The 23,548-nt window shown below is 31.2% G+C and overlaps 1 protein-coding gene across 1 annotated transcript; it reads right to left on the reverse strand.

Moving 5' to 3' along the window:
- Window positions 1–18,811: 18,811 nt before the first annotated feature.
- On the reverse strand, window positions 18,812–21,255 carry LOC140919488 (uncharacterized). Its single transcript, XM_073365560.1, has one exon. The coding sequence runs from the start codon at window positions 21,169–21,171 to the stop codon at window positions 19,519–19,521; it is 1,653 nt and encodes a 550-aa protein (XP_073221661.1). The 5' UTR covers window positions 21,172–21,255; the 3' UTR covers window positions 18,812–19,518.
- Between the last annotated feature and the right edge of the window lie 2,293 nt (window positions 21,256–23,548).

Consider the following 23,548-nt stretch of genomic DNA (forward strand, 5'->3'; position numbering starts at 1 on the left):
AAAGGAATCAAAGGAAAACAGAAACCAAAACCATCCACGATTTTCTAAAATTTAAAGGTCTAACTATTAATTTTTATTATATTTCTTGTCGTTTGGTAGGCCATAACGACATATTAACTCCCTTTTTATGAATTTGACTACCACATTTTTTGTTACATTGTCGTACGATGCGACCTCTACTCATTAGATAAAGTAATCGATTACCACAAAGATGAAGCAATGTCCATTTGATGATTTCGGTTCGATCAAACCAATAACATGTTTTTATTTGGTTTGTGACTTAGCAATCATATCATCTACATAAACTTCTACCTCTTTATGTATCATGTCATGGAATAGGGTTATCATAGCTCTTAGGTAGGACGCCCCAGCATTCTTCAGACCAAAAGGCATTACTTTGTAACAAATTGTTCCCCAAGGGGTGATGAAAGTCATTTTTTCCATATCTTCAGCTGTCATCTTAATTTGATTATACCAAGAGAAACCATCCATAAAAGAAAATAGTGAATGGTGAGCCGTATTGTCAACCAAATATCAATGTGAAGTAATGGGAAATCATTTTTAGGACTGGCTTTGTTAAGGTCCCTATACTCGACACACATTTGAAATTTTCCATCCTTTTTCGGCAACGGTACGATATTGTCTATCCATTGGGTATAATTTTCCACAACGAGGAACCCTGCGTCAATTTTTTATTTTATTTCTTCCCTGATTTTTAATGACATATCGAGCTTCATTCACCTTAATTTTTGCTTAACCGAAGAAAAATCGGGTTTTAAGGGAAACTTATGCTCCACTATGCTAGTATCCAATCCAGGCATATCCTAATATATATGACCAGGCAAATGTTACCATGCCTATTTGAACTAGGAGTTCAATTTCTCCCATGCCTATTTGAACTAGGAGTTCAATTTGTCCCATTAATTCTTTACAACTCTCATTGAAAGCTCTAACAACCATGGGGCATGGTTGAAGTAACAATGTCAATTATAAGGAAGGGAGTATGAATTATAATTTCCCTTTTTAATAATTCAGGTTTAAAAACTGAAATGTTTAACTCAAGATTGATCTTGGTTACAAACGAAGAACGTTCTTGGTTAGTTGAAAAAAACAGCAATATCAATTTATCAATATAAAAACTAATTGTAAGACAAATAATAAATAGAGATACCTTACACTATTTCAGAAAGCATTTTACAAGCTACCTTTTAAATTATAAAAGGATTGTTACACACTACTCAAGCTATATTAACAATATAGCCTTGAGTTACAAAGTAATTATTTTGAGAATGTTAGAATCTAGGTATTGATCAACTCTTGTTCAAGAAATAGATTCTATATCTTAGAACTCAGTAATCACTTATTCTAATATCACACTAAGAATGGAACTGCAACTAAGAATGAATTGAAAAGCTCGAGTATGATTGAATGAGTGATGTTTTCCTTGGCACTTTGAGTTCTGATTTGTTCTTTATCGTGAAACTTTATTTATAGGCTACAAGAGAGCTTATGACAACTCTTTTAGCTTTTTGAAATAGGGAAGCTGTAATGAGCAAGTAAATGGATAAGATCAGATATAAAGCAAGAGCAAGAGTGTTCTTGCTGAAACCGAGAATGTTCTTGTGATCCAAGAACATTCTTCGAATTTATCTGAGATGAGCTGACTTATATTGTGATCTTGATAGTTGTCTGAAATGATTACAAGCTTTGAATCTCGTGTGCAGGTCTGTTTGAAGGTACAACAACCATGTCCTTTACAGTCTGTCAGATTGTACTTGCACTCGCTTGACTTGGAAAATGATATTGCTTTGTGCATTTTATGAAGCAAAACGTTGAGCCTTCAAATTCTGGAATAATTCTTGCTTAGATTGATCCTTGTATATTTCTAATGAAGATGTGGAGAATGTTCTATCAATTGGTCATTTACCATATACTTCAGCTTTTGATGTTAGGTTAATGGCACTACCTCAGCGGAATGGATCCATGGCCTTCCCAACAAGAACCTATAGGCGGGTACAATTTCCATCACATGAAACATGATTTCAAATGTGACCAAGCCTATTTGAACTGGGAGTTCAACAAGTAAGCATGTCAAATTGTACTTGCACTTACTTGACTTGGAGAATGATCTTGCTTTATGCATTTTATGAAGCAAAGTGTTGAGCCTTCAAATTCTGTAATAGTTCTTGCTTAGATTGATCCTTGTATATTTCTAATGAAATTATGAAATGGATAAACACTTCATGGATCTAATCTTTTACATAAAAATCTGATCATTCTTGTATATGTCAGATGTGGAGAACGTTCTTTGTTTTCTAGAAATCTGTCAAGAACATTCTTCGTTTTACTGATTTTCCTTTATGGATTTTAATAAGATCTGCTTTGTAATGCTTGATACCTATCTTGTTTTAACACACTTAAATACACATGTTAAATACCAAAACACTTAGAATCATAATTAGTAGTCCTAATTAACCTTTTGTTTAATTATCATCAAAACATTAATTTGGGATTTTGTCTCAACAATCTCCCACATTTTGATGATGAAAAAAAATGTTAGTTCAGATTTTAATTTTGATTCAAATAATAATTAAGAGAGCTTTTTAGTAAAAACTCCCCCTCAATATGTGGTAATCATTTGAACCAAATAATAATTTTTCATTGATATAACAATAAAGTTCTTGATCATTACAAGGTGGTTCAAAAACAAAAACAAAAATACAGAAGTAGTCATACAAAAAGAACTTTTGATCTTACTTAAAATGTAAATAACTTCTCCCCTTTTGTCATAGCAAAAAGAAATAGGAGAGTTAATCTAAAGCTAAATCAGAAAGATAAAGAAGGTGAGGACCCCTCAAATGATGGAGATAGGGATGACTGAGGTATGTATGGAATAGTTGGAGGAGGATTAGGTATGGGAGGCTCAAGTCCGAGCTTGGGAGTAAGTTGGGTAGCCATCAAGTCCCTCAAAATAGCTTTCTTTTTGTCCTGATGAGTTTGCCTAGCTATGATAAATTGAAGGCAAAGCAAATAGTCTAAGGATTTCCTTATATGTTTTAGATGTTTCTCATTCCATTTTGGTCCTTTTAGAAGGACGTTGACAACAGAGGTGTGTGCATACCTTTTCCTTTTAGTGGTAGTCGGATTGAAGGTAGATTTTGGTGAGGGTGGGAAGGTGAGAATTTGTTTCATATGGGAAATGTTCTTGGATGAGAATTTTGATATCTTAATGTTGGAAGTTTCAGTCAACAAAGGAATCTGAAAATTTTGGAGGAAACCATACCACATGGAACAAACAGTGTTTCTCTTATAATCCTTGTGAATTGCAGCAATCATGTGTTGGATGATCAGGTAAGGCAGATTCAGCTTCTTGCAATGAAGAAGATGATAAATTGCTAGTGCATCATTATCAGAGACAAATTTGTGGTTGCCATAATGAAGAAGAATAGAATAATGACTTAATACTGTTGTAAATTTTTGGAAGTGGTTTCAGGTCAACTGAGAAAATTTTTGTAGACCCATCAACAAACAGTTCTTGGAACACTTCTTTTTTGGTAGTGATCAAGGCTATGTAACAGTCTTTTCCAAAAACTGTTGGTCCTTCAGATGTTAGTTTAAGAATTTCAGCCAAAATTAAGGGTTCTAGACATATTTTAATACTCTTTAATGTTGAAACAGTGAGGGATTTTTCTCTAAATGCTTCAGCATTACAGTAAAACGCTCAAATGACCGGAGGGTAATAGCAGTAAAATATTTTAAGGAAATCAATTCATCCAAGTGCATCAATGTGATGTTGAATGGAGATTCCTTCAACTTGTAGGTTTCCAAAACAAAAATTCCGACTAATGCCAATAGGTCATTGAGCCCACTTCTCATTGTAGAGTTTTTGAACTTTTGAAGCAATCAATGGTGGAATAAGGATTTTAGAAGAAGAAGTTTTGGTTGAGGGTTTTCTGGTTGCTTGTTTGGAAATTTTTGTGGTTGCATGTGATTAGATGGATTGGTCAGTTGAGTATTGGGAAGGAGCAAAGTGAAATGATGTGGCTAGACAAGCATGGGTAGCCGTTACCTTTTGTAAAGTAGCAGACGTTTCTGTTGAAAAGGTGATTTTGAAATTTTTTTCATGATGAAGAACGAAGGTTGTTCTTTAGCTGTTTATGGAAAGCATGCTCAAAACGGAGAACGTTTTTCGTTATGACCAGAATGTTCTGGTTTCAGTTTTAACGATCTTGAGCAGGAATTTTAATGATTTTTAATCATTCTTTGATAGAATTGAAGCTTTCTTCAACAAGAGGCTTTATAAAAATGTCAGCTAACTGATTCTTTGTATCTTACTGAAGATTCTTTAAGTTGATTTTTGATCCATAAGACTTGGGAGCAATAATTTGCTGCTAAAACATATTAAGCTGAAGTGATTGATAAGACAATCGTATTTTGTTAAGAGATCCTTGATATATTTTTCTTGACATATGAAGATTCCATTTTTATGTTGTTTTATTTGTAACCAAAGAAAATATCTCAATTCTCCCATCATGCTAATTTCAAATTCACTTTGCATGGGATTTGAAAAATCTTCACACATTTTTTTATTTGTTGATCCAAAAAGAATATCATCAACATACACTTGAACAATGAGTAGATCATTTTTATTTATTTTCTTAAAAAGTGTTGTGTCAATGTTTCCACAAGAAAATCCATTTTTGATAAAAAAAAAAAAGGAACTTAATCATTAATACAAAGCTCTTGGAGCTTGCTTTAAACCATACAAGGTTTTGATGAGTTTAAAAACTTGATTCGGTTTCTTTTGATTTTCAAAACTAGGAGGTTGACGAACTTAAACTTGTTCATTTAAAAATCCATTTAAAAATGCATTTTTAACATCCATTTGAAAAAGTTTGATATGTTTATGAGATTCATATGCAAGAAGAATTTGTATGGCTTCTAAACTTACAACTGGAGCAAAGGTTTCATATTAGTCTATTCCTTCTTGTTGATTATAACCTTGAGAAACTAACCTTGCTTTGTTTCTTACAACCTTTCCTTCTTCATCTAGCATGTTTCTGAAGACCCACCATGTTACAATTATTGTTTGATCTAGTGGATCTGGAATAAGGGTCCAGACTACATTTTTCTCAAATTAAAGAAGTTATTCTTTCGTCGAATCAATCCAAGATTGATCAACTATTGCCTATTTGATGGATTTTTTCTCCATTTGAGATATCATTTCCATGTTGATGTTTACATCATCTTTAGATGACATTCTTGTTCTAATGTCATCAGTTGTATCTCCAATGATTTGATTATGAGGATAATCACTTATTAGTTTTCAACTTCTATGAGGAGTTTGAAACAGAGATTGTTTATCAATCTTGTTTTCCTAGGGAACAATTTGTTGTGTTTGCCCAGATTTTTCTTCCTCCTCATCATCTTTCTTTTTTAAATCAAGATAATCAAACTCATCAAATAATATGTGCATACTTATTTCAACGATTTTGGTTTTCAGATTAAAGATACAATATCCCTAAGATTCGGTAGAATATCCTAAAAATATAGCTTTGTCCGATTTTGCATCAAGATATATCAATAACGTACAAAGATTTGAAAATATGAAATATTTGGTTTCCTATTTTTCCAAATCTCATAGGGTCTTTTGTTTATGATTTTTCTAATTGAAACACAATTCAAAATAAAACAAGAAGTGTTTATAGCTTCAGCGCATAAATACTTTTCAACATTTGAATCTTCCAAGATCGTTATTGCCATCTCTTGTAAAGTTCTATTCTTTCTTTCAACAACTCCATTTTGTTGGGGAGTTCTTGCACATGATAGATTATGAGAGATGCCAAGTTCATCAAAAAAATGTTTTGAAGGATGCATTAATGAATTCACCTTCATGATCACTTCTAACAATCAATATATTGGATTCCTTTTCATTTTGAACTTTTTATAGAAATTTTTGAAGGAACTCCTCAAAGTTATCTTTCATAAGTTATCTTTGTTGTTTAAGATATAGCAATAACATACAAAGATTTGAAAATATGAAATATTTGGTTTCCTATTTTTCCAAATCTCATAGGGTCTTTTGTTTATGATTTTTCTAATTGAAACACGATTCAAAATAAAACAAGAAGTGTTTATAGCTTCAACGCGTAAATACTTTTCAACATTTGAATCTTCCAAGATCGTTCTTGCCATCTCTTGCAAAGTTCTATTCTTTCTTTCAACAACTCCATTTTGTTAAGGAGTTATTGCACATGATAGATTATGAGAGATGCCAAGTTCATCAAAAAAAAATGTTTTGAAGGATGCATTAATGAATTCACCTCCATGATCACTTCTCACAATCATTATATTGGATTCCTTTTCATTTTGAACTTTTTATAGAAATTTTTGAAGGCATCAAATGCATCATCCTTTTGTTTTAAAAATAGTACCCATGTGTATCTAGAAAAGTCACCAACAATGACAAAACCATATTTCATACCTCCTAGACAAGTGGTTTTGATTGGACCAAAAAGATCAATGTGAAGTAGTTCAAGAGGTTTTTTAGTTGATATAAATTATTTTGAGTGAAAACTACTATTAACTTGTTTTCCCTGTGCACAAAGTTTAACATATTTTATCTTTTTCAAAGTTTATTTTATGAAGTCCTCTAACAAGATCTAATTTTGATAAATTTGAAATTGTTTTCATACTTACATGTACGGTTCTTTTATGCCATATCCATTTGTTTTTATGTATGGACATGAGGCAAGATTCAACTGGTAGTTCTTGAATGTATAAAACATAAAGGTTTTTCTTCCTAGACGCAGAAAATATAATTTCACCAGAATTTGCCATTCTTACTTTATATATGTTTGGTTTAAAAATAACTTCAAAGCTATTATCACAGAGTTGACTAATGCTTAAAAGGTTATATTTTAATCATTCAACATATTGAACATCATTTATTTTGGCATAATTTACTTTACCTATAGCACCTTTGCCTTTGATTTTTCCTTGATCATTGTTTCCAAATGTTACAGACCCTCCATCCTTTTTTATAAAGGACATGAAGCAATTCTTGTGTCGTTTCATATGTCTTGTTCTTGAATACCACTCTCCAAGAACCATGACTCTTTCTTGATATCTTGAAAACCATCCTGCATGATTTGTTCCATTAACTTTAGGTACCCATTTGGCCTTGGGTCATGGAGAGTTAGTTTTAAAATCTTATTCCTTTTTAATGTTATATGTTGTCTCAGAGTGGCCAATCTAGTGGTTTGTTTTGAAAACGTTTTAGACAGTTGAGTTGCAACTGGTTTTGGTAAAGCTCTAGAACGTTCTCCTTTTGTTACATTCGTTGGAAAATGTTCTTATTTTTTCAAATTTTGAGAAAAAAAATTTTTGTTCCAGAATGTTCTTCTTTTCTAAATATATTTTTGTTCTTGATTTTTTCATTTCTTTTTTTTTTTTAAATAGCATACAAATTCCAAATGTCCAATTTCTTTGCAAAATGAACATTTAATTTTGCATTTTCCTTCTTTCCATTCAGGAACAAATTTTTTTTCATACATTTCGGTTTTTTGAGTTTTATCAAAACCAATACCAGCTTTATCGAATATTGTTACTTGAGATCCCATGATTCTTTAAAAGGTTTCAGTAGCTTTAATGAAATTTGACAAATCATTTTTAAGAATTTCCACTTCAGCTTTAAGGAGAACGTTCTCCTTTTGAAGTGAAGATAGTTCTTGACTTTCTAAACTTTCAGTTTCAAAATCTTTGAGTTGAGACTCTTTTAGTTTTTTAATGGTCACTTTAAGTTTATCATTTATAGCCTGAGCTTTCTCTTTCTCTTCTTTTTCCTTGTAAAATTTTTCTTTAAAAGAACTACACTTTTGAATAAGAAAGTTTGAATAATTTAAAAAATTATCAAATTCTTTTTCCATATGTTCATCACACATAGGTTGCCATCAGACATAGGTTGCTTTCTTCGGGTTCACTTGTTTTTGATTCATCATAATCATCCCAGGTTGCCATCATTGACTTCTTCTTGAAGGATAATTTCTTTGGTACTCTTTTGTTCAATGGACATTCAATTTTATAATGTCCTTGTTTGTTGCATCCAAAACAAGTGATTTTACTTTTATCTACTTCAGTTTTGAAGTCCTTTTTGACTGGAGATCCCTTTTTGATCTGATCTCTTCTCCTCATCATTCTTTGTATCTTTTTTGTGAGGAAAGCAATCTCTTCATCAACATCTTGTTGGCTATCTTCTGAGTCACTTTTCATCTTCTATCTATACTAGTTTTTTCTTTTCAGCAGCTGTAGAATCAGTTTGATCTACTCTTGGTATGAAGTCCCCATCTGTGATAATTCACCACACAATAGTGTCTTGTGACTTTAGGATCAACTGCATTTTGCTTTTCCAGAAATAATAATTTAAGCCATCAAAGTATGGTGGTCTGTTTGATGACCCTTCTTCAACAATGTATTTAGCTTTTGACATTATCATCCTGAATCTTTTGCTCTAACACTTTTTCGGTGTTTAATCCTTAGAAACTGGCTATGATGCCAATTGATGTAGCAATGTCAATTATAAGGAAGGAGGTTTGAATTATAATTTCCCTTTTTAAAAAATTTCTGTCTAAAAATTGAAATGTTTAACTTAAGATTGATCTTGGTTACAAACGAATAAGTTCTTGGTTAGTTGAAAAAAATAGGAATATCAATTTATCAATATAAAAATTGATTGTAAGACAAATAATAAATAGAGATAGGGATAGAGAGATCACACAAGCATATGTCCTGGTTCACCCAACACAGGTTACATCCAGTCCTCACAAATGTGAGATTTTCCACTAAGTGCTCAAACCAAGAAGGTTCTTGGCTTTCACACAGTTTTTGACAGATCATTCTTGATCTATTACACAGTTCTACCTTTCTAGAAAGGATTTCCACATGTTACCTAACACTATTTCAGAAAGGATTTTGCAAGCTACCTTTTAAATTATAAAAGGATTGTTACACACTACTCAAGCTATAATAACAATATAGCCTTAAGTTGCAAAGTAATGATTTTGAGAATGTTAGAATATGGGTATTGCTCAACTCTTGTTTGAGAAATAGATTCTATATCTTAGAACTCAGTAATCACTGATTCTAATATCACACTAAGAATGGAACTGCAACTTAGAATGGTTTGAGAAGCTCAAGTATGATTGAATGAGTGATGTTTTGCTTGGCACTTTGAGTTTTGATTTGTTCTTCATCGTGAAGCTTAATTTGTAAGCTTCAACAGAGCTTAGAATGATTTCCTTTATCTTTGTATGCCTTCTCAGACACCACTATTATTTCTCTCTGTAATGTTCTTGAGGAGTATATCTGACCACTTCTAGTCATACCTTCTATCCTCGAAATGTTTGTGACAGCGGTGGTTTTTGGAGTTAGAAACATCTTCATTCTTCCGTTAACCTAGATTTACCTCTACATTATAGTTCCAAGGTACCGCTTTATTGTCTTTATATGGAAAAAAGCTTGATATCTGAACTATTAAAGTCCTCGGATCACTTGTGGCATTCTTAGTTTCCTCCTTAGTGAAGCGAATGAACAATGGCTTTGGGATGGTTATGCCAAGCTTTTCTTCCGATTAGGTTGCGACCATGCCGTCATCGTTTTTCCAACGACCTATTTGAACAGTGCATGTGTTTATCAATTTTTGAAATTTTTTTCTAAACCCATTGCATTCTTCTATGGAATGATCTTTATTGAGGTGGAAATTGCATCTTGCTTTCCCATCGGCATTTCCTCAGATTAACCCAAATTTGTATAACTTAGAGAAAATCAGTCCCATCGGAGTCTTAATTCTCCCGACCTCCTTTATTAATTGGCTATTTTCTTCTATAGCATTCACTTTTGGCCCACCATGGACTGGTAGCGGATTGCTTTTCACACTAGGCTCGTTTTCTTTAAAATTCAACCATCCAGCTTTAAGTAAATCGTGCACCTTAAATTATAAAGCTAGGCAATTTTTAGTAGAGTGTCCTACAGCCCCAGAGGTGGAAATTGCATCTTGCTTTCCCATCGACATTTCCTCATATTAACCCAAATTTGCATAACTTAGAGAAAATCAGTCCCATCGGGGTCTTAATTCTCTCGAACTCCTTTATTAATTGGTGATTTTCTTCTATAGCATTCACTATTGGGCCACCATGGACTGGTAGGGGATTGTTTTTCACGCTATGTTCGTTTTCTTTGAAATTCAACCATATAGCTTTTAGTAAATTTTGCACCTTAAATTTTAAAGCTAGGCAACTTTTAGTAGAGTGTCCTACAGCCCCAGAGTAGTAATCGCACGCGGCGTTCGAGTCATATCCTTTAGTGTAGGGTGGTTCTATAGGTTTCCCTGGACATAGTTCAACCATAGAATTGCTAACCAGATGCAGTAATAATTATGCATAAGTCATAGGGATTGGGTCAAAATATACGAACTTCCTCCCGCGATAGTTTCTTCCCCGACTCTCATAGGAATCTTGATTCCCTTGTAAGTTTTGACTTAGGGTACCTGAGATTTGTGAGGTTGCAACTTCATAGAGGCGATGCACAAAAGAAGGATTAGTTGGGTTTGACACCACAAAATGGATTTCTCCCTCATTTTTCTTATTCATACATGCGGGCGGCTTCTTTGTGTTATTTAATTCGAGATAGCCGGAAGCAATCCTTCCACTTTTCAATCCCATTTCTACTATTTCTCCTATGATAACAAGATATGAAAAATTTCACTAGACGATTCCTATTATTTTGTCATAAAACAAAGGTTGAAGAGTGTTTATGAACATGGTCACCATTTCTTTTTCAGATAGGGGGTTCAACCTGGGAAGCTAGCTCTCTCCATCGTTTGGCATATTCCTTGAATGTTTCATTGTCTCGATTTATCATGTTTTGCAGCTGCATTATATCAGGAGGCATGTGGAGATTATATTTATTTTGTTTCAAAAAAACATCCACCAAATATTTTCAAGAGCCAATATGAGCTCGCTCTTGGTGCATATACTTGCACCAAATATTTGCACTTGAGAGAACTCACTAGAACTATGTCGTGGATTTGTAGCCACGACCAACAGATTCTTATTGGGAGATGAGTGCCTATGGGTGGGGTATAACCTGGCGGCAGACCATAATATAGAAATTTGTGTGCCTTCCCTTCTTGATAATTAGTATGAAGGTGTGAAGCGACATCCGTTGGATGAACAAGAGTGTTTTGGGACACCCCCTCGTCTACCAAAGGATTCCCATCATTTCTATTTTCATGTGCTTGTAGAATCTCCAAGATTTTGGTCATTTTCCCCTTGAGCCGGTTCATGTCTTCTCTTATTTATGTTTGCTTTAGCTCATCCATGAATTTTGACTGGGATCGTGTCTAATAACGGTGTCGTAGCACCAGTTTTTTATTTGTTGTGTTATTTTTTATGTGAAAGAATATGGCACGAGAATGCAACGTGATGTATGAAAATGTAATGACGCATGAATGTTAAAGACCTATTTATTTCTTGATTGTGAATATCTTAACCAATAATAAAGAGAGAACCATGGGATCAAAAGTGGAGCCAAATTTAATTCATTGAGAACAAACAAAATACAAGTTTTACCACAAATGAGAAAACAAAACAAAAAACTTAAAAAACGAAAGTAGTAACCTAAACACGAAATTTGAAAAATTTAATGAGCAATAATTTTTATCATTTGAGCAGCAATGGATTAAGCCCCCCTCTTTCTCGTGCCGAAAGTCGAGCGTGTAGTAAATGACAACCAAAACTGTTGGTAGTGGCTTCTCCACTCTACTTTTGTATGCCAAAAAGACGTCTATCACCGTAAAATCCACAAATTCCTTAATGCTTGGAAATAAAACAATTTCATATATAATTAGTGCGAGCACATCCATGAAAGTGTCCCATTTTCCATCTCTCGCTAAGTTTACTACTTTCTTTTCAAGATATTTTCTTGGGAATCCAATCAAATTATCTTTGTTGGTTCTATTGTCTTCTATTTCCATTATAGAGATATCAAGTGTTTCAACAATTTTTTCTTTCTCTATAATTCTAAATTGGTTCCTAGAGCACACAACTCAATTCTAAAATATTAAACCAATTAATAGGTAAACTATTAAAATAGAAATATTATAGAAAATGTCACGACATAAAGGTCACCAACAATTGAGGGTGAGTGATGTGGCGCGGCGAGCGATGATGAATTTCATCCGTCAAAAACGACTATCAATTCTAATCATAAGGGAAAAACTACTTATTCATCGTTATGAATTTTTTTTTTTTTTTGAATTATTTGATAAAGATGTGATATGAGTTTTCTATTATATTACAATATGGTGAAATTTGTTTTCTTGGTGATTACATTATAAACATCAACGATTTATATTTTTTTTAGTATTTTGTGTTGGAAAGAAAACAATTTTAGGAACAGACATTAGAAAATTGAAAGTTTAACATATCAGTTTATTTTTTGCATAAATAGAAAAAGAGAAAGAAAAAAGAATATTTTCTTAAAGTGGTTCAATACAATGGCTAATAAGAAGAAAATTAGAGAAACAATAAGAAAATGATACCTTACTACTCAATTGGTTTTTCTGGACTGACACTCCCAATATCAGATTCTCTGCTCCTTTTTTGCCTATTATTCTCTCTTCTTTCTTTTTTATTTTACTCAATCGTGCCCTCTCCCTTCTACTTTTGCTATCGATTATTTATAGACTTTTTGGGTGTAGGTTACAAAAGACAAGAGAATAATTGTCAATTGATCACCATTTTTATTACTATTAATCTATTTCTTTACGGTTTCTTTTCATTCAAATGATCACCATTATACATATTTTTATTACCATTCATTCATTTCTTTTCGGTTTCTTTTCATTCAATTGATCACCATTATATTGATTTTTATTACCATCAATTCGTTTCTTTTCAATCAATTATATACATTTTTTTTATGTTTTAGAAAAGAGCGAAAATTTCTGAAATGGAATCAGAGGCAAACAAAAACTATAAACATCCATGATTTTCTAAAATTTAAAGGCTTAGGTGTCAACAACTATGAACATGTCAAACATAATATGTATGTCATCATATCTTACAAGATTTAATGATTCATACCGAACATGTCCTGGCGCAAGAATTATAGGGTATTGGTAAATAATATCGACCACCATCTTTGAGTTGTGTGGTTGAATATTTTGTTTGGATACATTTGATAAGTCCATCAAGTTTGATAGTTTTTTCCACTTTTAACAAGGATGCATTGGCGCATGCAAAGACAAAATCTTCTATGTTTGTCTTTTCAACATGTCCATTGTAATATACTAGGACAAAAAACTCTGATAGAGCCATTGTAGATAAAAGATGTGTATGAGCAAGTGTGTAGAATGATATTTGTTAGTGTATTGAATACGTGGACGACATTACCTATTTATATTATGTTGGATAAGATTGCAATGAAGTCATCGTAATCCACCAATCATCCACGGATTGGCTGATCCGATTTTGGATAGGATAGCGCTTACGTGTACGATGACGTCAGCGTAATCCTTCAATACTCACTGATTGGTTGATTCCGATTTTGGATAGGATAATGCTAACGTGTACGATGACGTCAGCGTAATCCGCCAATCCTCCACTGATTGATTGGTTCCGGAAATGATGCGATAAGGTTTTGGACTTTGAGGGCGGAAAAGTGTTTGAGAGGTCAAAGAAGAAAAGGCCTGGAGTGTCTCCCGGCGATCGGTCAGGAGGTAAGGCAAAGCAAGCCTTTGGAAAGGGAAAGAAGCAAATGAAAAGAGATTCCAAATTCGGTTTTGGAGGCAAGAAGGGATTGAAGAAGCAGAATACCGCCGATACCACTAATGATTTTGGTGGATTCAGTAAAAAGGGCGCTGATGCTGGAAATAAGAAGAGAAAGAGGTAAAATACAATACTCCTTTGATTTGTTTTATCAAGAAGGGATGCCATGGAATGCGCTATTGGTGTTGTCCTCTGAATTTTCATCAGCTCAGATAGTTCAATTTCGGAAACGAACTTATTGTGACTTTATAAACTTTATCAACAATTATAAGTCCTTATGTATCTACTCCAATTATGATGTTTTGTTAAATGATGTGTTACTTTATGCTCTGGTCATTGCTAACAGATATATGATGTAGTTCTTGAGTACACAAGATAGTGTAACTTAGACATACCTGAAATGCTGCTGTTTTATTTGTTTTTCAATTGAGAGCTGTTTTTTTATACTTGTTGACGAAGAAAGAACATAACAAAATGTAAGTGTTCATTTACTTTTGGTGTTTTTTGTTTTCGTTTCCGTTGATAAAACATTAGAGAAGAACCAATTTTGAAAAAATTGTTATTCAGCGTGCACGAAATCATCCAGCCAGAGAAGAACCAATTTTGAAAACATTGTTATTCAGCGTGCACGAAATCATCCAGCCACCACAACAAGAGTACAAGTTAAACATGAAAATTGTAAATGTTCATTTTTGTGGTGCCAAAAACTATGATTAACCTAATCCTACCATTTTATTTATTCAAAGTTGCACTACACCGTCTCAAAATATAAACAAAAATTAATTTAAAAAAAAAAAAAAGATATATTTTATCTAAATTTTGAATCAATTCAAAGTTGCACTACACCAGTCTCAAAATATAAACAAAAATTGATGTTAAAAAAAAAGGATATATTTTATCTAAATTTTGAATCACAAATTTTTGTTGACTAATTATTACTTATATTGGTCAGAAAAGTAATAGAGACTATAGTGAGTAATCTCAACAATTAATTAGTGAAAAATTATTAAGGGTTTATATTTTAACACATCATCGACTTGTTTTGTTTTGTATATATATACATGTAGGAGTTGTTACTTACCGGTAGAGCTGTTTGTGGTTGGTTATTTTAAAAAACCAAACCATATTCATTTTAAAACCAATATAATGATTTAGATTTATAATCAAATCTATTATTTGGTTTAAAACCAATTGTAAAATTGGTTATGGTTAAATAACTGATTTATAATTAAGCAATCGGTTTTGAAAATTTTAATTTTAAAATCGATTTTTTTTTTCAAAATCGGTTAAAATTTGATTATTTTTTAAAAAAATATTTATTCATAGTTTAAAAATCGGTTATTTAAAAAAATTGATTTTTTCGATAAATTTTTTTATAAAAATTCTCACCAAATTTGTCGAGAAAAAATTCGATTTAAAATTTTTTTGAGAAAAAAAAAGTTATTTATTTATTTTTTTCCGATATTTTTTCGAAAAAAAAATTTGTTCAAGAAATAAAATATCAAAATTAACAAAATATTGGTAGTGGATAAAAACCAAATCCAAATATAAAACATAAGTGGTTATCCAATCGGTTTATAAATAAACCGGATTACAACCATATGATTTTAACCGGATATTTAAAATGAATTTGGATCCGGTTATGGATTTGGGCCTCATATACAGATTTTTTGAACAACCCTAATTAGGGCTATGTAATTCGTTAGGATTACATAATTATGGCTATTCATATAGTGGTTCATAATTGTTTGTCTGACTGAATTTTGAATTAAAAATTAGTATAGTTATTCATATTTGGTGATTTTTGTTACTCAGTTAATTAGGGCTATGTAATTGATTGAGAATTATTTTTCACTTTGAATTAATTATTAAATTAGTTACTAATTTAGAACTTTGTAATTAATTGATGTATGCATTGGTTTCTGATTAGTTATTTAAATATATGCAAAGTAAGTGATTTTGGTTTATCTCTATATGTATTTTTACATTATTTATGTATGCAAAGTTATTACAAACCAAAGTTAGTATGATAAATGTATGTGTTTTTCGTTTATCTCTGTATATTTAAATGTACGTGTTTTTGATTAATTTATGTATGCAAAGTTGTTTAAATTAGAAAAGATGATAATGCATTCACTTGAATTTTGAGATTTGGTTTCTTATATAACGTTTATATTTTAATTGGGAAGCTTCAGTAAAAGTTTCACAGTTTTCCAACTTCAATAACATATTCTTTCGTATTTACTTTTATAAAAGAGTTTGTATAAGATGTCCTTCGTAAACATTGTCAAAATTAGACTATAGTCAATAATTTAATCATTGAAGATGGAAACACGAAAAGGAGAATTAAATTGTGTTCGTCGAAGTTGGGTTCTTTTTTTAATTATTTATTCAAGAACTATTTTGGGTTTGATGATTTTCTTATAACAAAAGTAGTAGCAATTAGACTTAAAGAAATTAGAGGCAACAGTAAAGTAAAGAGTGTAGAAGTAAAGTGACAACAACAAATTTATCCTGATAAACAAGTTTGGAACATATTGTGTTTTGCTTCTACTAAAGAGTTTGTTACAATTGATTTCTCACACTAAAACATATAGAAAATATTTCTATATTTCTTTGAGCAAGTGCTTCTCTAGAACTTAAACCATTGAATTTGAATATTTAGGAAATTTGATTTCTCAAAAGTTTTTTTGAATTGTATAGATGTCTGAGTTTCAATTTTGTCCTTGTAAAATCTGATCATATCTTTCTTGTGAACAAATTCTGAATGTATCTTCTTATGAACAAATTATGAGTGTATCTTCTTGTGAATAATTCTAGGTGTTTCTTCTTGTGAATAATTCTAAGTGTATCTTCTTGTGAATAATTCTGAATGTATCTTCTTGTGAACAAATTTTGAGCATATCTTCTTGTGAGCAAATTTTGAGCATATCTTCTTGACTCTTATGAACAAATTTTGAGCATATCTTCTTGACTCTTGTGAACAAATTCTACTTATATTTTCTTGTGAGCAATATTTTGACCATATTTTCTTGTGAGCAATATTTTGACCATATCTTCTTGTGAACAATATTTTGACCATATTTTCTTGTGAATAATATTTTGATCACATCTTCTTGTGAATAATATTTTGGTCATTTCTTCTTTTGAACAATATTTGGCCATATCTTCTTGTGAACAATATTTTGATCATTTTTTCTTGTGAACAATATTTGGCCCATACTTTCTTGTGAATAATATTTTGACCATATTCTCTTTTCATCTTGGTCAAAGATTTCATTCAATTATAATTTTGAATCGTATCTAAATTCATATTTTGTTCAAAAACTTATTCACACAAATCTTCATTCATACTCTTGATAGATTGGAGCAAAAATAGATTCGGGCTTGTTCTTGAATATTCAAAGATTCTGATTCGACTAAGTATTTATTTAGAATGAATTATTTTAATTAGAGTCGTTGACTTTCCATTAAAGCCATTGACTTTCTGGTAACTTCCTCTGGTTGCTTCCTATGGCTTTTTTGTTCTAATTGTTCCACACTTAGTGAAGCCATTAGTCCAAACAATTTATTTTCATAAAATACATTTGTTAACATCAAAATCACAATAGGAAAACCAACTTGGTTCTAATAATAATGTTATGTATAATTACCCTTTTTGAATGATTCTTTTTGCAGTTGAAATTAGACTCATTCCGCTGCATTTTAATCACAAACTTTCCAGTATTTAGTTAAGGATTGATATTTTAAAATGACTTGAAATTTGACAAAACAAAATCCATTTTGTTTCTAAACACCTGAAGCTTTTTATTGAATACTTAACCAAATGAACGATTGTGTGTTAAGTTAAAAATTATTTTAAAAAACTAGGCATCTTGTAACATCCCGCTTTTTTAAGGCATTAACTAACAAAATTCTAAACGTAAAAATACATATTCATTTTGTTTTTATAAGATTATCTTAAACTAGGAGTTCAAGGGAGGAAGGTGAAAAGTAATGATGATTTGGAAGTAATTCATTTTCTAAAATTATTATCGGTGTCGACGTACAATTTAAGTGTCGTGTCTGATGTCTATGTTAGTATATGTATTTCATAGCTTGTTACAGAAATAAGTAGATACTATATACAATTACTAACAGATGTTACCTTGAAGATAAAAGCAATTGTGTTAGTAGTGTGAAATTTCTTCATAAAACTTGTTGAAGATAAACAGACTAACCCCTATCTATAAGGATATTAAACTTATAATCCTAAATAAATAGCGAAATCAGGAAAAATAATAATTATAAATTTATAATAACTAAGTAATTTGAAAACTAATCTAACAAGATAATTTAAGATACTCTAAGATTAGAAACAGATCCTACGAGAGAAACTAAGATACTCCAACATTATATTAGATATTCTAAGATGATATCTTAATTTCTAACACTTCTTGAAGCACATGTGCAGGTTTGGGCAGGCCCTCTCAGTTATAACAAGTTAGCAATGGTCTTATGGAATAGGAGTTCATCGAAAGCAAGAGTGACTGCATCATGGACAAACCTAGGTCTGGAACCAGGAACTTCAGTTAATTTGACTTATTTTGTTCTTTACAATCCCATGAATTCATAGCATTAAGATACCTATAATGTTTAGAGTTTTTGACTATTTATATTGAAATTTGCAACATTCAACACAATAATCAGTTTCGTGAGATATATCTGCTGAATTAGACTCACATCCTGGTAAGATATATGTCCTGAGTCCGAACCAAGTTCTCGATATATTTAGACAGAAAAGGAGACAAACAACAGAAGACAGGACTACCACAAATGCATTGGCAATCATTCGAGGTTCCGTAAAAGGAAACAGAAATCAATTGGAAATTTATTTGTCAATAGGAAATGCAGAAACAAATGAATATAATTATATCTCTAATATGCTTCTCATTGTAATCTATACAATGAGGAACATTTGATCTCAATACGATACACCTTCCAAATTATAAATACTGTGAATCTAAATGATGTTCATTTAACATTTAACCCATTTAAAGGATAAGGGATAAACAAAACAGTTGAAAAAAGGAACTATAAATACTAGTATTGAGAATTTTACAATCAGTATTCACAATGTTCTACTTCTCTAACTAACTAACCCTTTTCCCCTAAATATTATGGACCTTGCTTTTAGGCCTAAACAAGCTAATTTATATCCATAATCCCCATCAGATTTTACATGTATTCTGCCTTTGTATTTGTAAAGATTCCAAAGCAGTATATCAGGAATGGCAGCAATGAATCAAAAAGAATAGTTACAACAACACTAATACAGTTAACCATCAAGATATTGAAATGAATATTGATTTTCTCTGCACTAATCACAACAAGACTATCTGATTCATCCTCTCGGTCTCAATGAATATTGAAATGCAATTTTTATCATATAGTTAACCATCAAGATGTTTACTATTGTTAAATGTATTAGCTATGTAATCCAGTTAATACAAAAAAAAAAAAAAACCAACACACATAAGACAACAATAATTTTAATATTCTACAAATTTCTTTCAAGTTGGAACTCACCAATCTACCAATTTGTGAAGTATAAACACACATAACAAAATTGATTGAAATGATAAATTAATGTTGAAACATTGATTCAAAATAATAAAGTTTAAATAGAAAAATATCTCACCTAGTTTCTGTCTTAAAGAAGACCTCTCACAATCATTTCCCGAAGAAGTTTCTCCGCTTTTTCAATTTCATATTTTTCAAAGAGGGAATGAATAACTATTTCATAAGTTAAAGCATCTGGAATGCAGCCATTGTCTTTCATTTTTGAAAACAAATCCAACGCTTCGTCCAACAAGCCCTTGTTACAAAACCCTTGTATCATAATGGTATATGCATAGACATCAAGATTGTAGCCTTTGACCAAAAGATATTCAAAAATCTTTTGTGAATCCTTTATTCGTCCACTTTTACACAATCCATTGAGAAGAATATTATACGTGCACATATCTGGTTGAATACCCAAGTCGTTAAATTTTTTCAATAATGCAATTGCCTTGTCAACATCATGGCTTTTGCATAAAGCATCCAATATAGAACTGTAAGTATATATATTAGGTGGTTGGCCCCTATCATGCATCTCACAAACAAGCTCCAAAGCATATGTAATTCTCCCCGATTTGCACAAACTATCGATGAGGGAACTGTAAGTTACAACATCAGGAACAATTTTTCTGGACTGCATTTCTTTGAAGAGGTTCATGGCTTCATCCACCATTTTAATCTTACAAAGTCCATTAATCATGATACTGTAACTCCTAACGTTAGGAGCCACTCCCCTTTGGGCCATAATGTTGAGTATACTCTTAGCCTTCTCCACTTCATTAACTAGAAAATATCCATCCATTAAACAGTTGTAAGTAACAATATCCGGTTTTATGTCATTTTTCATCATCAGAAGAAACACGGTTTTAGCTTCTTTTAACTTCCCTTCCTTACAAAAAGCATCAACCAATATATTAAAAGTATACACATTTGGGTTGATGTTTTCCAATGTCATTTTATTAAACAAATCAATTCCTTCTTTCAATTGACCCATGATGCAAAAGCCACTAATTAAAGCAGTGTAAGTGACAACATCAGGAGAAATTCTCTTGACAACCATTTCAGAATATAAATCACATGCATTAGAAACAAGTTTATCTTTGCACATACTATCAATAATCGTGTTGTACATTACCACATTAGGTTGAACCAATTTCCCATCAACTCGTCTCAGCAACTCTAGAGCTGCTCTTGTTTCTCCAACTTTACATAACCCGTTGATCAAAGTCCCGTAACTAACTTGATCCAACTGAAATCCTTGTGCTACCACCTTGTCATGAAAGTGCAATGCTTTATGAACCTCGCCTTTGAGACAAAAACCCTTGATGAGTGTATTCAAAGTTATTGTATTTGGGTGATAACCCCTTTTGAGAATCTTTGAGAAAACAGAGAAAGCAAAAGTGATATGACCTAATTGGCAAAAACAATTGATTAAGAGACTGCAAGTTACAAAGTCAGGGTTAATTCCCCTAATTTCCATTTGTTGAAAAAGGGAAATAGCAATTGAGTAATGCTTAGCTTTCACAATGGAACCTAAAATCTTGCCAAATTCAATGGGTGGTGGGGTAGGATTCTTACGGAGCAAAGAATTGAACAATGAAATGGAATTGTCAAGATGAGGATTATTGAATTGAGGGAATAAGGTTGAAGCTGAGAAGCAAAAAGAAGGAATGAAATTAAAAGGAAGAAACTTTTTGGGAATGAAAAGAGAAACAAACCTTAACCTAGTTGAAAACAAAAACATTGTTTGTTGTGGTTGCAGTGGCTGCGATAAACAAAATCTTCGAATTTCATGTTTGTATCAAACTCACTTATATCTCTCGTTATCACTTGAGATTGATTTTTGGAACCACAATTTTATCTTATTAAATAACTAAGTTGACATAAAATACAAATAATAATAATAATAATAATAATTGACTATTTTAAATAATAATTAAATAATTGATTTTGTTAAATAACTTGACATTTAAATAAATAAAACACATTAAACATTAAGGATAACATTGCTTTCTTTTGTAGAGATTCATTAAAGAGACACAATTTGTTATTGATGAGTATATTATTGTCACACATAACTGAGTCTGAGTCTTCTATTAAAGTTTAATTTTGCATTGATAATAATATAAATAAATTTTATAAACTCTACTAGAATTTTGAAGTACATTGGTTCTAAATAAGTTTTGATATATGCCATATAATACTAACTATAATCTTTATGCCCAATATGTATGTCTTTTGGTTCTAGTGTAAAACAAATAATTTTAAATTTTTTGTAATTTGAGAACGAAATCTGTTGTTATTCTTTCTCGTATTAGTAGCAGAAGAAGATAGTGTCATCAATTAATTATTCAAAACAATGACTTTTGTTTTATTTAAAAATAACAAAAAAATATCATTATTTATAATTTCAATTACAATTCTGAAATTAGTGATATTATTGAGGATTTTTAAAATATAAAAAAAAAATTATAGTTGAATGAGTAAAAAAAACAATCATGGTTGCTTAATGTAGTTGCCCAGATTAAAGAGACATATGTTGATACACATATAATACACCATTGAAGTTTCTTTCCAATTTTCAAAATATTCATCAATTTTTTTAATATACAAGCATGTTTTTATACAATTAAATCATAAACAAATTTGAATTGAATATTATATAATAAAAAATATAAACTTAAATTATTGGCATTGAATTTTCTCATTAAAGACAAACCTAACTGGAAACAATTTAATTATAAATAAATGCATTCTTTGATGTTTCTCATCAAAGATAAATGCATTCTACGATCTTCATTTTATTTTTCTTCATTCTTTGATGTTTTTTGTTTATTTATTTTTGAGTGAAAGATTAATTGAGTTACACTCAGGTAACTACTATGGCTTGGATTTGGACCTCTTTTTTTTCCAATTTTGTTCTTGTTTGGAATTTGAGTCCAACCTTTGGTGACATGCTAAGTACTAATTGTTTAATGAAAAATTTCGTTTGTTAGAATTTACTTAAATATAGTTGTTAATTAATTAGGTCTATATGGCGAGAAACAACGGGCACACAATCACTAATGCATGGAGTGAAACTAAACATCTTATCAATAAAAACATGCACCAATTCAAGGAATTCAGAAATCAGTAAGTTGATCAACTCTTTACAAGTGTCTTCCAAATGTTGCAGTTATGATTTAGACTGATTATAGGTCAAGCGATTTTAATGATGTCGACCACTCATCTTCAGTTAGCAGTTTTGTTTATAAGTAATATTTTTTCTATTAAGTAGTAAATTTTCAATTACAACATGGTTTTTAAGAAATGATTTGTGTCACTGTGGTAACTCTGTCAAAGGTTGTGTCAAACAAATTCGATTGGTTTTATCTTGGTTGCACTAATTGCACAGTCAAAACTAAAGAAGGGATTGCAAATTATCAATGTAAATGTGGTGTTCAAGTTGACGAACCAATTCCGAGGTACGTCAAACAGATGGTGTTTTTTCTATTTTAGACGTATGTAATTTTATTTGTTCTTCATAATTCAAAATATATTGTCCAATCAAAGTAAAATTAAATGGTTACAATTTTCTAACTTATTGGAATATAGAATAAAATATAAACAATTTGCATATTATTAAGGGTTAATGTTACTATATGAAAGGTTTTCTCTTGGTTACAATTTTCTAACTTATTGACATATAGAATAAAGTAGAAACAATTTGTATATTATTAAGGGTTAAAGTTACTATATGAAAAGTTTTCTCTTAACTGTCATATAAGGATATAAATTCTTTTCCAAACTTAAAGCAAATAGCCCATAAGAGTACTTCAATATTTAACCTTAATTTATCAGAATTTATAAATCAATATTACAGTCCTTATATCGAACACTTATTGATATCAATACTAACAACATAAAACATGTACAAAATGATCATTGAAGTTTTCCACGACAATTGCTTTTGTAAATTCCTTATGTGAGACCAGGATTGTACTTCACTACTTGGAATTTCAGCACTTCAAATGAGGAAGAATATGATTGAGGCATGTATAAAATGCTTAGTCCAAATAACTTCATAGTTTGGATATTTATTGTTTACCACATAATATGACATAACTCATTTACCTGAAACA

The sequence above is a fragment of the Cicer arietinum genome, chromosome 2 (genome assembly GCF_000331145.2).
Source record: "Cicer arietinum cultivar CDC Frontier isolate Library 1 chromosome 2, Cicar.CDCFrontier_v2.0, whole genome shotgun sequence".
In the NCBI taxonomy this organism is placed as follows: domain Eukaryota; kingdom Viridiplantae; phylum Streptophyta; class Magnoliopsida; order Fabales; family Fabaceae; genus Cicer; species Cicer arietinum.